The 12,257-nt window shown below is 49.7% G+C and overlaps 1 protein-coding gene across 1 annotated transcript in view; it reads right to left on the bottom strand.

Annotated features, from left to right (window-relative positions):
• Positions 1 to 5,642: 5,642 nt before the first annotated feature.
• The window catches only part of ADAM11 (ADAM metallopeptidase domain 11), a 97,777-nt gene continuing 91,162 nt past the window's right edge, over positions 5,643 to 12,257 (bottom strand). Inside the window, exon 26 of the mRNA XM_060256022.1 lies at positions 5,643 to 6,022. Coding sequence (XP_060112005.1) covers positions 6,007 to 6,022 — 16 coding nt within the window. The 3' untranslated portion in view covers positions 5,643 to 6,006. The remainder of the gene's footprint in view (positions 6,023 to 12,257) is intronic.

Genomic DNA, 12,257 nt, shown 5'->3' with positions numbered 1-12,257 from the left:
CAGGGCAGTGAGTGTTGAACAAAGAAAGGCTTTATTTTTCGGTCTGAAAGTATGGCAGCTGGACATGTCTCAGAGGCTTTTTTTCTTGCAGTATACATGAGGATTACTAAAATGCATTTCATAGAATGTATTCAGACCTTCCACTGTCCTTCTTTAATGGATGGCCCAAATTCCCAGGTCTAGGGAAGGGCCAAAACGTCTCTCTTTGAACCTTAGCAAACATGTCAGGTGAATATGTGCACAGCAGCATAGCAGAGAATGCAAAACGAGAAGGCCGTCGTCAGCACTTGCCTGAGTGGAAGACCCAAAGTTCTTTCTTCCGTGGGTTGGGAGCCGACTGGCCCAGCATCGACATTCAATGTGTGCAACGGAAGCACAGTGTGAGTCTACAAGAAGGTCCCAAAGTGGCACTGGAGTTTGCCTTTGGGCACATCACAATATACAGATAAGGCCCCTCTCCCCGAGGGAGCGCCTTAGATATGTACACGCAAAGGAAATCACAGTCGGAGACGCAGTGAGCTGGAGAGCGCTGAGCGTTGGCAGGGATCCGAGGATGAGCGCGGCGCCAAGCGGGGCTCTCCCTGTGTCGTTGTGCTCTTCTTGGCCGGCCGGCCTTCTCTCCTCCGCTTCCTCACTGCTCTGCCTTGGTGCTTTTAGGAGCCTTGGTCCTTGCTACTGTGTGAATGTTAAAAAACGGTTCAAGTTGCCCGTTGACCAAGACCTGCCGCTAGCTTGTGCATGCTCGCTCACGCCGCCTTCATTCACAAAACAGACACACCTCACAACTGCACGCACTCACGCAGCAGTCATGCGTCAGAGGGCAGTGTGTCCTGAGACCCTTTCCCCCCAATACTTTCACAGCATACCCAAACAATGCCCAGGTGTAAAATCACCCAGCCTAAGCGCTCTCTATGCAATCCAAAAACTTGCCCGCTCCTAATGCAAACAAACTTTGGTCCCACTTTAAAAAAAAAAATTAAAAAACACCACCTTACCTGTATTGTATCTCAGTTTGTCAATAGCTGGTGGGAAACCCAAGGGAATTACAAACCCCAGCCAGGGTGTGGCCTTATGGCTGCGAGGGCTGGGCTTGTAGCAAAGGGTTGGGGGCACCCCGTGGGCAGCTTTGGTCCACCACACAAGTTGCAGAGCCTTTTAGTACTCAAGCTGCAGCGGGGTGGGGGGAGGAGGGGGCAGGCCAGAAGACAGGCGGGCACTGAGGGAACTGAACCCTTTTGCCTGGAAATATTTTTTAATGGAACCCTGAACAGAATTATCTCTTTGTGGGACCTGAGCAGAACAGTGCAGAGGACTTCCGCTGTGCAGAGCTCTCCTCCTCCCTGGCCCGAGAGAGGCAGTGAACGAGGGCGTGGGTTTGGCGAAGAGTCTTCCTTCCTCAGGTGGGTACATGAGCTGGCCGTGGCTCCCACACCTGGCAGAGGGCCCTTTGGGGCCACCCAAATGTGTTCTTGACCAGCTTCCCTGGTTCAGCCAGAGCTGTGGTGACAGTCTTTCCGAGAGGAACAGTGCAACCCTGTACAGAATGAACTCTGCTTGGGGTTACTCAACATACCCCTAACTGCCCTACTCTGTAGCAAGTACTAATGAAATGTGCTCTCTCTGTACATGACTCCTAGCCTTTTAAACCCGAATGGTTTGCATTTCCACCTACTGAAGTCTGTAATGGCACCCCAAAGTGAGTGGGGGTGGGGGAGCTGGCAGGTTGGTGAGGTTGTGAGCTGGGGGGGCTGGCTCTGGCCTCTCTCCCTCTGGACATCTCGTTCCTGTGGTTCTCGGAGACACTGAGCAGCCTTGGCAGAAGGAAGGGCACCAGAAAGCCACTCTGCAAAGAGGCATTAGCAACCCGGAGATCCTCTTTCCTTTCCCTTCGGGCTGTCATTTTCATCCAGAAGAGGCGGCTTTACCGTTTTATCAAAATCAAGATGAATAGATCCAGGTGGGCAGCTGTGTTGGTCTGGAGCAATGGAACAAAGTTTGAGTTCCTTGGCATCTTTAAGACCAATGAAGTTTGATTCTGGGTATAAGCATTTGTGTGTGTGTGTGCTCATGAAAGCGTATCCCCAGAATGAAACTTTGTCGGTCTTAAAGGTGCCATTGGACTTTTTAACATTAAGGTGAATAGTGGCTGCTTCCTCCTGGTGCAGATTCTCCAATTTGCCTTTACGACCCCTCTGAATACAGATGGAGTCATGCTGGCACACGACTCTTCCGCCCGCTGACCTCTGCCAGTCGGTCATGGCCACCATTTTCACCACGACAGCTCCAGAGGGCATTTAAAGGGATTTTAGCATTGTAGTGCTACAGCACTTTCCATTTTATGGCGGAGTGTGGGGGGAGCCTTCTGTTGGTGCACCAAGGAAAACGACACCATTTAGAGTTCCCAGACTGAGCCTGGTGGGGAGACTGGGCACAAGGAAACAGAGAAGGTGGGTAACGACTACATTGCTCCGCAAGTTGTGGGGGAAGCCTGTTTTACTGTAGAGTTGCCAAGGGCCGCCCCACATCACATGGGGAAGTAACACGGTGGTGCAGCCAATGTCACTCTCTCCCACCACTTGGGGCAGCAGCAGGCAAAGCAGGCTGCCAGATCGCTCCCCCTCCCCCGGCCTGCTAATGGCTGGGATTGTGCTCTTTCCAGAAGGAACAGGCACGGGGAAAGAGGATGAAGGAAGGACAATCAGCATATAGCTAGAACCCAGGTTAATTCAGATGCTCCCAACAAAAGGCACTGACTGTTTGGAAGACAAAGTGAAGAAGACTCCCCCCCCCCCCCCCAAGGAAGCTGCCAGAGAGGGATCTAAAACATACTGGACTGGCATGGGCGGTGGGAGGGGCTCCTTCATGCCAGGCTGTGGGTTTCCCAGATCTCTGCTAACCAGGGCCCTTTTCTGAATGAAAATGGAGTTTGCTTTTCATTTACACCTGGAAACATTTGATCTCTCTATTAAGGTAAAAACTTCGTTAAGGTAAAAAAATTCTCATCTGCAAAGGAGCCCATCTCGGGTGTTCTGTGCAAATCCTTCCTACGGGCATCCAGGCCCAGAGACGCCGCAGGCTGCTTCTTCTAAAAACACTGATGATTAAATGATCACCTCATGTCTGATGCAGAGAAAGGGCACAGGGACTCTCCTCCCATGAGGAGTGATTGGGAGGAAGGAAGCTGGGCCAGAGCTGAGAGTCATACTGGGATGCAGTGGGCACCCTCCTTTGCAAATGGTATCTTTGAGCTTCATGGTCTCCTTGGATGCTTTTCGTGCATTAGGGCTGGTTTCCTGAGAGAGCTGCTTTTTGGTCACTAGGCTGCCTGGTCAATATTTTGCTGGCTGGCAGCACATCTTCTCAGGCAGGCCAAACTGGCTGCAGCTACAGAAGGGGCAAGGGCACTCAGAGCAGCCCCCCTGGGTGGGGCCAGCCAGATTTCAGAAGCACCTTTGAAGAGCTTCAGTTCATCTTAGAGCTTGTCTTGGGGCCAAGGTGGCTGCCCAATGCCCTGGGCTGGCTGTTTCCCTCAAGGGCCTCTCAGACCTGCTCTCAGAGACCTTTTAACTAATCCCAGCATCTTCTAAATCAGGGGTGGCCAACGGTAGCTCTCCAGATGTTTTTTGCCTACAACTCCCATCAGCCCCAGCCACTGGCCATGCTGGCTGGGGCTGATGGGAGTTGTAGGCAAAAAACATCTGGAGAGCTACCATTGGCCACCCCTAGTCTAAATGAAAAGTCCATGCCTGGCCACAGAACAACAGCTGCTCTCCTCAAACAAGGATACCCACCCAATCTCCTACCGTCTAATGGAAAGACAGAGAAATGTCTACTGCTACACCCTGTATTGCAGAAATCACCTACACTCCACGGCATAATCAAGCAAACAGAACTTTGCACATGCTCAGAGAGAATCTCAGATCCAGGCTCCTTATGCATGCAGAGAAATTATTTTTCCCAAAAGAAAATGGGATGAGCCTCCCATTTATCTCAAGTCGTCTTGTCTTTTCTTGTCTATGACAATCCACATTCACGTATGAGGAAGTGTAGACGAGAGTGTAGCTTTTGGCCTGTGGTGCAACCACTTCATCATACATGAGTTTGAGTCTGCCAAATAAAAGGCACAGATTAGATGGGAAGCCGTGGATCAGGAAGTAATGAAGCATCACGGTTTTTGAAGCATTTGCTACCGATTCCTAGAGATGATTTCCCATGATCCCTTGGGCCTAGAAGGAGCACCATATCGGAAGTTGGGCTCTGGGGAACTCGTCTTGCCACTCAGATTCGGCTGTCTTGCCGGACCTACATGTGAGGGGGAGCGGGGTTGTATTACACGAGGTGCTTCTTGGTCTCAACCTACAAATGACTGTCATGAGAAAGAGGAAAGAAGGTCTATCACGGGGTGGCCGACGGTAGCTCTCCAGATGCCTTTTTTTGCCTACAACTTCCATCAACCCCAGCCATTGGCCATGCTGGCTGGGGCTGATGGGAGTTGTAGGCAAAAAACATCTGAAGAGCTACCGTTGGCCACCCCTGGTCTATCAGATGGGGATGGGGAGGAAGAAGGATGGGTCAATCCTAAACTCTTCCAGGCCTGCTCACCTAGAAGAACCGCATTAGGCAATACATAGGAAAACCTACATTAGATTATAAACCAAGGAGAGATTTAGAAAGTTAAGGTGGGGTCTGAGTTACCCCAACTCCACATTAGGAAATTCCTGGAGATTAGGGGGCGAAGCCAGTCTCGGGCAGTATTTGGGAAGGAAGAGACCTTGGGAGTTATAATATCACAGAGCCCACCGAAGCATCAGTTTTCTCCAGGTAAATTGATATTTTGTAGCCAGGAGATCAGTTATTTTTCTGGAATCTCCAGAAATCAGATCAGTTCCCCTGGAGATAATGGCTGCTTTGGAGGGGGGGACTCTATGGCATTAGATCTCACCAAGCTCCTCCTATTCTCCTCAGGCTTCATCACCCAAAGGAATGTCTGCACATGGAGTTGGCAATCCTACTTATAAGGAGCTTTCTGGAATGGGTTGGGCTGCGGGAGGGGCTTGAATGCCATGGCTTCCAATCTGTACTCCTCTCCCCCCCGGCTGTTACTTGCTCCAGTGGCGAAAACATACAGAAAAAACTGGCAGTTCTAATGGTGGAGCTCTGACTTTGTGTCTAAGTTGGCCCTCGACTGAGCCTGTTTAGGATCTCTGTGGCCTTCCCTCCCCTGCCCCCCCCCAAAAAAAACCCCAAGCTGAGGCAGCTGGGCCTGAGGGTGCATTCCTTGGTGGCATTAGCAAAACGAGGCACGATTGTAGTCCCCTCATGATTAGGAACTGTTCTGTGCCTGGCCATAAGGCAGCCGAGGCACCCGGCATTTCCTCCAGCAGGCAATTCCGCAAGCATCAACCAACAATGTGTGACCCAATCCCTGATTCCACAACTGTCGCGAGGAGCTCTCAGAAACCGAGGTGGCCCCATGTGGAAGAGAAGCTCCAGAGGGAAACTCGGCACAGGAGCCCCCGATGCCCAGTCTGTTCCGAGCGGAAGGGGTCAACATGTCTTCCAGCCATGGACTTGAGCAGAGGAGTATTTTATGCCCACGGGCCATGTGGCTTTTGGGGGGATGATTTTGGCTTGGTGCATTCCTTGGTGGCATTAGCAAAGTGAGGCACGAGTGTAGTCCTCTGAGAGTGGATTCGGTATCCCTTTTCTGGTCCCTGGTCCCAAGAAAGGTCATGAGGAGACAACGCTGTGCAGTAGGGAAGCTACCAATGAGCCTGTGGTGGTCCTCCATTGGGGTCTGTTCCCACAAGGCCGTGCAGCATCGGTTGCCCCCGCCGAGGAGGACGCCTCTGCTGTGCGTGTCCATCCGGGAGGCAATGGAAGACTTGGTGGCTAGTTGGTTATTTGTTGACCAGGATGGGGCAAGAAAGGCACGTTTACCTTCCTCCCCACCCCACGGTGAGTATACAAACCCAGCAGCACAAAGGTTAGGGAAAGGATTTGGGGCTAAGCCCCTCCCGACCTGAAACACAGAAGCAAGGGGCCAGTTTAGTGGCAGAGCACGGCAAAGAACCCATGCAAGATGGAAATGGATGGAATGGTCCCTTCACATGATTAAAAGAGCCAGAGGTGTTTCCTTTTGGATCGCTCGGTCCTCTTCTGGAGTCATTTCCCCTGAAAAGTTACCCTTCGGTTGTGTCACAGACCCTGACTGTTAATGGTATAGATTATTGAACAAAAGCACACCTGAGAAACAGATGCAGACAGGTATTTGCTTGTTACTGTTCTAGCATTTAATGTTTCATCAATGTTTTCACTCTTACATCCTCTGGAAAGATTAATTAGGAATAAATGGCTTCATGCCTAGATTAACTCTAAGAAGGAGAAGGCTGGGCAGAACAGAGTTTTGAAGTACATATTTCTTGGTTCTGAACTCAGGGGGCTCTCTTATCTCACACTTTCAGAGGAGACAAATCGCACAATTAATACAGTCCGGTAAGATTCACATAACTGGGCCTATATAAGGTAGCCACACAAAAGACACCCCTAATCTTTCTGAAAGTGCTATGGAAAGAATCTTTATCTTTTGAATTTAAGATAGGAAAAGAAATGAAATATATGCATTTCTAATTCTAATTCCGTTGACCTATGCGAGTGGGTTTTTTTTCTATTACTGTGATTATTTTATATTCAATTATTTCAAGAGTCGTTAGACTGATTCTAAATAAAAATCTCGAAAGAAAACATTGAGTGATTTGGGGCTGATATGTAAACTTTTCTCCTGACACGCGGCATAAATAAATGTCTGACTTCTTCAGGCAAAGGGCTGTTTACTAGTAAACGACTGGTTATTTGAGAGAACAGTCATCTCTATACCCTCCTGTGGTTTAGTGTTAATGCATAGTTTTGGAACATACACTACATCACCTGACCTAGCTACGTCTCCCATCCGAATTTGATGTGCATGATCACGCACATACATCTGCCTCCCGAGTCCCATCTGTTCGCACCTCATCTTAGGATGGGCTGGGACCAGATTAAATAGCTACCAGGTACTTCTCAGTAGCAAATTTCTAAAATGCATGGAAGGTGCATTTCCCAGCTGTCTGCAAGCACTCCACATGTGCCTGAGCAGTCTGAATGCATGTAGGCAGATGGTGCCTCTCCTAGCAGCAGGCAGGAGTTGTGTGAATGCCCCAAAACGAATCAAAGAATCCTGGCTTTTCCACAGCTGGGATACTGCCGGACCAGATTCCTTGTGTGGTCACACCCAGAGGCTCTGAGTTTCCATGTGCCTGTTTTAGAAGAAATGCTTCCCCCACAGATGGGATAGAACTCTGTTGACAGTGGTCTTCCTAATCCTACCAGGGACTGGTTTTGCCCTCATCCATTTGCTTGGTAGGATGGAATTGTGGCATTTGATGCCTGGTGGTGCAAAGGCAGATGCGAAAGCCTGAAGCTCCGGGCATTTTCATGCAGAGCAGAAGTTCAGGCCTCTTCGGGGTGCATTGTGCACAAGGGATGTATCTGAAGAAGTGTGCCTGCACACAAAAGTTTATACCCAGAAGTAAACTTCGTTGCCCCCTGGACTCAAACTTTTGTGAGAACGTTGTTAATGCGCCAGAGTTAGGTAAAGCAGGTTGTTTTTAACTCAGAAGTGCAGTCACAGAGGGCATAGATTTGCATTAAAGATGTAAGGCAGATAAAGAGGGGAAGGGTTTGCTCTAGGGTTGCCAATCCCCAGGTGGGGGCAGGGGATCCCCCGGTTTGGAGGCCCTGCCCCCGCTTCAAGGTGATCAGAAAGCGGGGGGAAGGGAGGGAAATGTCTTCTGGGTACTCATGATTCCCTATGGAGACTTATTCCCATAGAAAATAATGAAGAATTTATCCACGGGTATCTGGGGCTCTGGGGGCCCTGTTTTTTGAGGTGGAGGCACCAAATTTTTAATATAGTATCCAGTGGCTTTCCCCACAGTACTCCCTAAGTTTCAAAAAGATTGGACCAGGGGGTCCAATTTTATGAGCCCCCAAAGGTGCTCCTATCCTTCATTATTTCCTATAGAAGGAAGGCATTTAAAAGATGTGCGGTCCCTTGAAATGTGATGGCCAGAACTCCCTTTGGAGTTCAATTATGCTTGTCACACCCTTCCTCCTGCCTCCACCCCCAAAGTCTCCTGACTCCACCCCCAAAGTCCCCAGATATTTATTGAATTGGACTTGGCAACCCTAGTTTGCTCTCAAGTTGCAATCAACTTCTAGCGAGCCCTCAGGGTTTTCAAGGCAAGAGAGACTCGGAGGTGGCTTGTTTCTGCCTGCCTCTGCATAGCAGCCCTGAACTTCCCTTGGAGGTCACCCACCCCAAGTACTAACCAAGGCCCACCCTGCTGAGCTCCTGACATCCGGCAAGATTGGGCTAGCCTGGGTCCTAGTTGAAAATGCTTTCCAGGACAGGCAGGCTCACCAAAATCAGACGAGGGGGTTAGCTGTGGCCTCAGAGCCTTGGCCTGCCGCTTCCCCCTAACGAGGATACTGGGGTCTTCTGACAAGGGGCCTTCAGCGCCTGCGGAAAGGGGAGTGTTTCTGCTGTTCTCCAGGATGGCCCCAAGATGAGAGCAGCGGGCCCCACTTTGCCCAGCTTCTGGAAGGAGCCTTTTTTGCCCTTTTGCAAATTCCTGGCACTTCCATACGCACTAAATAACGCTGTTTCAATTCACTTCGGCTGCGGTTTGCAAGTGGATTTTACCGTTTTACGCAGCAAAATCCAGTTGGAAAGTGCATTGAAAATGGATTGAAAGGGCATTATTAGTGTGTGTGTGTGTGTGACAGCGCCCACATTGCATTGGCTTTGCCAGCAGGCCAACTGCACTGCAACGTTTCTGCCTTGGGAAGATGATTATTTGTTGGAGCTGCTTTAGGCTGATCCTGCACGGAGCAGGGGGCTGGACTAGATGGTCTGTAGGCCCCTTCCAACTCTAGGATTCTATTCTGGCCTCAGCTAGCCCCCAAGACAAAGAAGTAGAGAAGTGTCCTTTAGATAGTTAGTTCTGTACTCATTCTAACCCATCTTCCCAGCTTTAAGTGCAAAAAGATGTGTCTGTTTGGGTTCTTCCTCACAGTTCAATTACCTACTGCAGCAGCACCCTCAAGATCAGGAGAGCAGCTTCCAGAGGCCAGGAGGAAAGGGAAAGGTTTTTATTTCCCCCTCGTCCTGATTCTGCCAACACTGGATCACTTGGGGCTGAAGTCAGGCCTAAAGGGAAGGGCCCTCCTCCCCTGGGCTGCTTTGGAGCCTTAGAACTTCTGCTGCTTTCTACTTCCTAACAGCGCACCTGTGACCCGCTTGAAGGCTGTCCATAAACCTGCAGAGCTTACCATTTAGAAGGACCCAGAAGCCAGGCAGGGCTGTCCTTTCACAGTGTTGCCAACTGGCTTGTCTGCCTTGGGACCACTTCTGAAGTGACTGGGGTCACTTATTGTGAAATTTTAGCTTGCAACCTTTAGGCCCTGGGGTTAGCGCTTGCAGCAGCCTAGCCCTCAGCTGGAATCCCTGAGGCCGCCTGTTAGTGGCTCATTTGGATTCTCCTTAATGGTCTCTGTTCCCATCTAGCCAAGTGTAATTGCAGGTGTTAAACTTGTGACTAGTTAGGGGGATCAGTGGGATTGAATTACGGCCTGTGGTTCCCATAAAAGTTAAAGGAAGAGGAAAAGTTTCCTTCCCCATCATGCTTAGGCTAAAGATAAATCTTAGGTTTATCTTTGAGAATTAGTCATTTTGGATTTACGCTGACCTACCTTCTGGATTTTATTCTAAGAACTTGTACTGACGATTGGTGGAATAACCAAGGTAATTTAAAGGATCTTGCACCTTAATAAATTCTGAGGAAAGACCTTTTGGACTGGGCTATTTGTCAGGGCTCTGCAAAAGCTTTCAGTTGCCTTTGACCCTACCTGAAGAGAGTTTAATTTTGGGACTTTAAACCTGGGCAAAGGGGCCTGTCTATGGCTAGAACATCTTAGGAGAAGCAGAGGGGGCTAGTGGGCTGCTTCTAATAAAAAGAACCAGCCTGGCGGCAGCAGATCCATCAAAAATGCCTCTCCTCTCAGGACCCCAGGGAAGCCAGGGGAGAGCTGGAGGTTAACGGCACTACAGTATCAACATGCCAACTTCCAGGCCAGATTGAATGTCAGGTTTTAGCAAACACAAGCAAAATTCCTCGCCCAGATCCACTGAACACATCGATACTTTGCTCAGCCTGGGAAAAAAATGGTCGATTTGTTCCACATCATTACAAATCAGATCACTGCTGGCAAATCCCCCATCTCCCCCAGACTCGTTTGCCATCTAGGTCTTTCAAGTTATCCTGGATGATGTGACAGAACAAATGCCAATTTCAGGGTGTCCTGAGGAGGGCCAGAGAGAGAGAATCAACCAGTCAAGAGCTGATTCCAGGAAGGGGTCGACATTTCTTCATTCCCAGCCTGTTCATGTAACAGAGACAGGAAATGGAGCACGGGGCTGAGGTGCATGGCTTTCATTCCCCACCCCGTCCCTCAGAATTGGGGTCCGAGCACGTCCATTTTGTAAAAAGAATTTTTAACAGCTCAATCTTCAGTTCAGCTTCATTTTGACCCTGTTGACTATAGATACTCGGCTGACACAAGCCCCCCCCCCCTCTCCTCCTTGGAAACTGGACCTCATTCCTTGACTGGTACGTATGAAATTTAATGTTTAAAAAAAACATACCGATTGTCAGTTATATTGTACAGCTAGGGAGTTACCTACGGTTGAAAATGGGAATAGCTGGGGAAATTGCACTGCAGAATCCTTGTTAATGTCATTAATGAGATCACACTCCTGGTCATTACAAGGGAAAAGGGATCCTTAAAGACCTAAAGGGCTGTCCTAAGAGCCTGAAAGGGGTCGGGGGGGGGGAAATGTTGGGGGGGAATGTCCCCTTCACAGCAGGGGGAGAAGAATTTCTTTCCCATTCATGAATGGTCTGCCAAAGAAGATATGCCTAGAAGTTCTCCCAATTGTTTCCAGAGTCCTTCGAGGCACTGACCACTGGTGACACTCCCCCCTCCTCAAAGGAGGGTCCCCCATTTCCTTTGTAAAGCAAATGCACCTGGTTGTTTCTCACCAAAACTCGTGAACAGATTTGGGTTGTGCTCTTTGTAGGAAACGCACCCTGTGCATGCCCAAGGGCACCCCCTCTTCTTTTTACAGCTTTATACATTCAAGACTGAGCCTACCATGTTATTACAACCCGACAAAAAGGGAAAGGGAGTTTCAGGGGAGCTTCTCCCCCCCCCCCCCCACTACATGCCACACAGTTGATACCATGTTGAGGGCAAAGAGCACTTAACACATCAATACTTTGCTCAGCCTGGGAAAAAAACGCACGCGACCTTAACTTTCACTGGTTCCCCAACAGCAGACAACCCCTCCCCTCCCCACAAGTCTCTGGCTCTTTTAATCTTCTGAGGAGCAGAGAAGCCATGAAGATGGAGGGGGGAGCCATGTTGGCAGCCAGGGGGGCAGCAGTCGTACTCCGTGGCGCAGGTGGCAGCGGGCTTGAAGCATGGCAGCGGGGGCATGCAGCAGAGAACAGCCTTCCTTGTTTTTGAGGGATCAGCGTTGGCAGCTCTGGGTTGGGAAATGCCTGGAGATTTGGGGAGGGGGGGGGGGAGCCTGGAAGAGTAGGGTTGAAGGAAGAAACTCCACAGGGTAGAAAGGCCACCTTCCAAAGCAGCCATTGCTCCCGGAAGCAGCAGAACAAATGTTTTAAATGAACAAATAGGCTGGAGATGTGTAATTCCAGATCTCCAGCTCACACCTGAAGGTTGGCAACCCTACCAGAATAAGGAAATCAGTACTCGTGTCTTTAAGAATCAATTTGGTGTAGTGCACGGACTCTAATCTGGGAGAACCGGGTTTGATTCCCCACTCCTCCACTTGCACCTGAGATGGTCTTGGGTCAGCCAGAGCTTTCATAGCTGTCCTTGAAAGGGCAACTGCTATAAAAGCACTCTCAGCCCCACCTACCTCACACAGGGTGTTTGTTGTGTGGGGGAGGGAAGGTAGAGGAGATTGTGACCACGCTGAGACTCTGAGATTCAGAGTATAGGTCGGGATATAAATCCAAAATCTTCTAAGAGACCAGTAAAGTAAATGCCAGTTTCCGGGAAGCTTCCTAGAGCTTCTCCTTGGCTTTTGCCTGCTTCTGTAGGTGGCTCATTAATGAGGCTCACGATTG

Source organism: Heteronotia binoei, chromosome 15 (assembly GCF_032191835.1).
Source record: "Heteronotia binoei isolate CCM8104 ecotype False Entrance Well chromosome 15, APGP_CSIRO_Hbin_v1, whole genome shotgun sequence".
Lineage (NCBI taxonomy): Eukaryota > Metazoa > Chordata > Lepidosauria > Squamata > Gekkonidae > Heteronotia > Heteronotia binoei.
The sequence above is the reverse complement of the archived record's forward strand: the minus strand, read 5'-3'. Positions and strand labels throughout refer to the sequence as shown.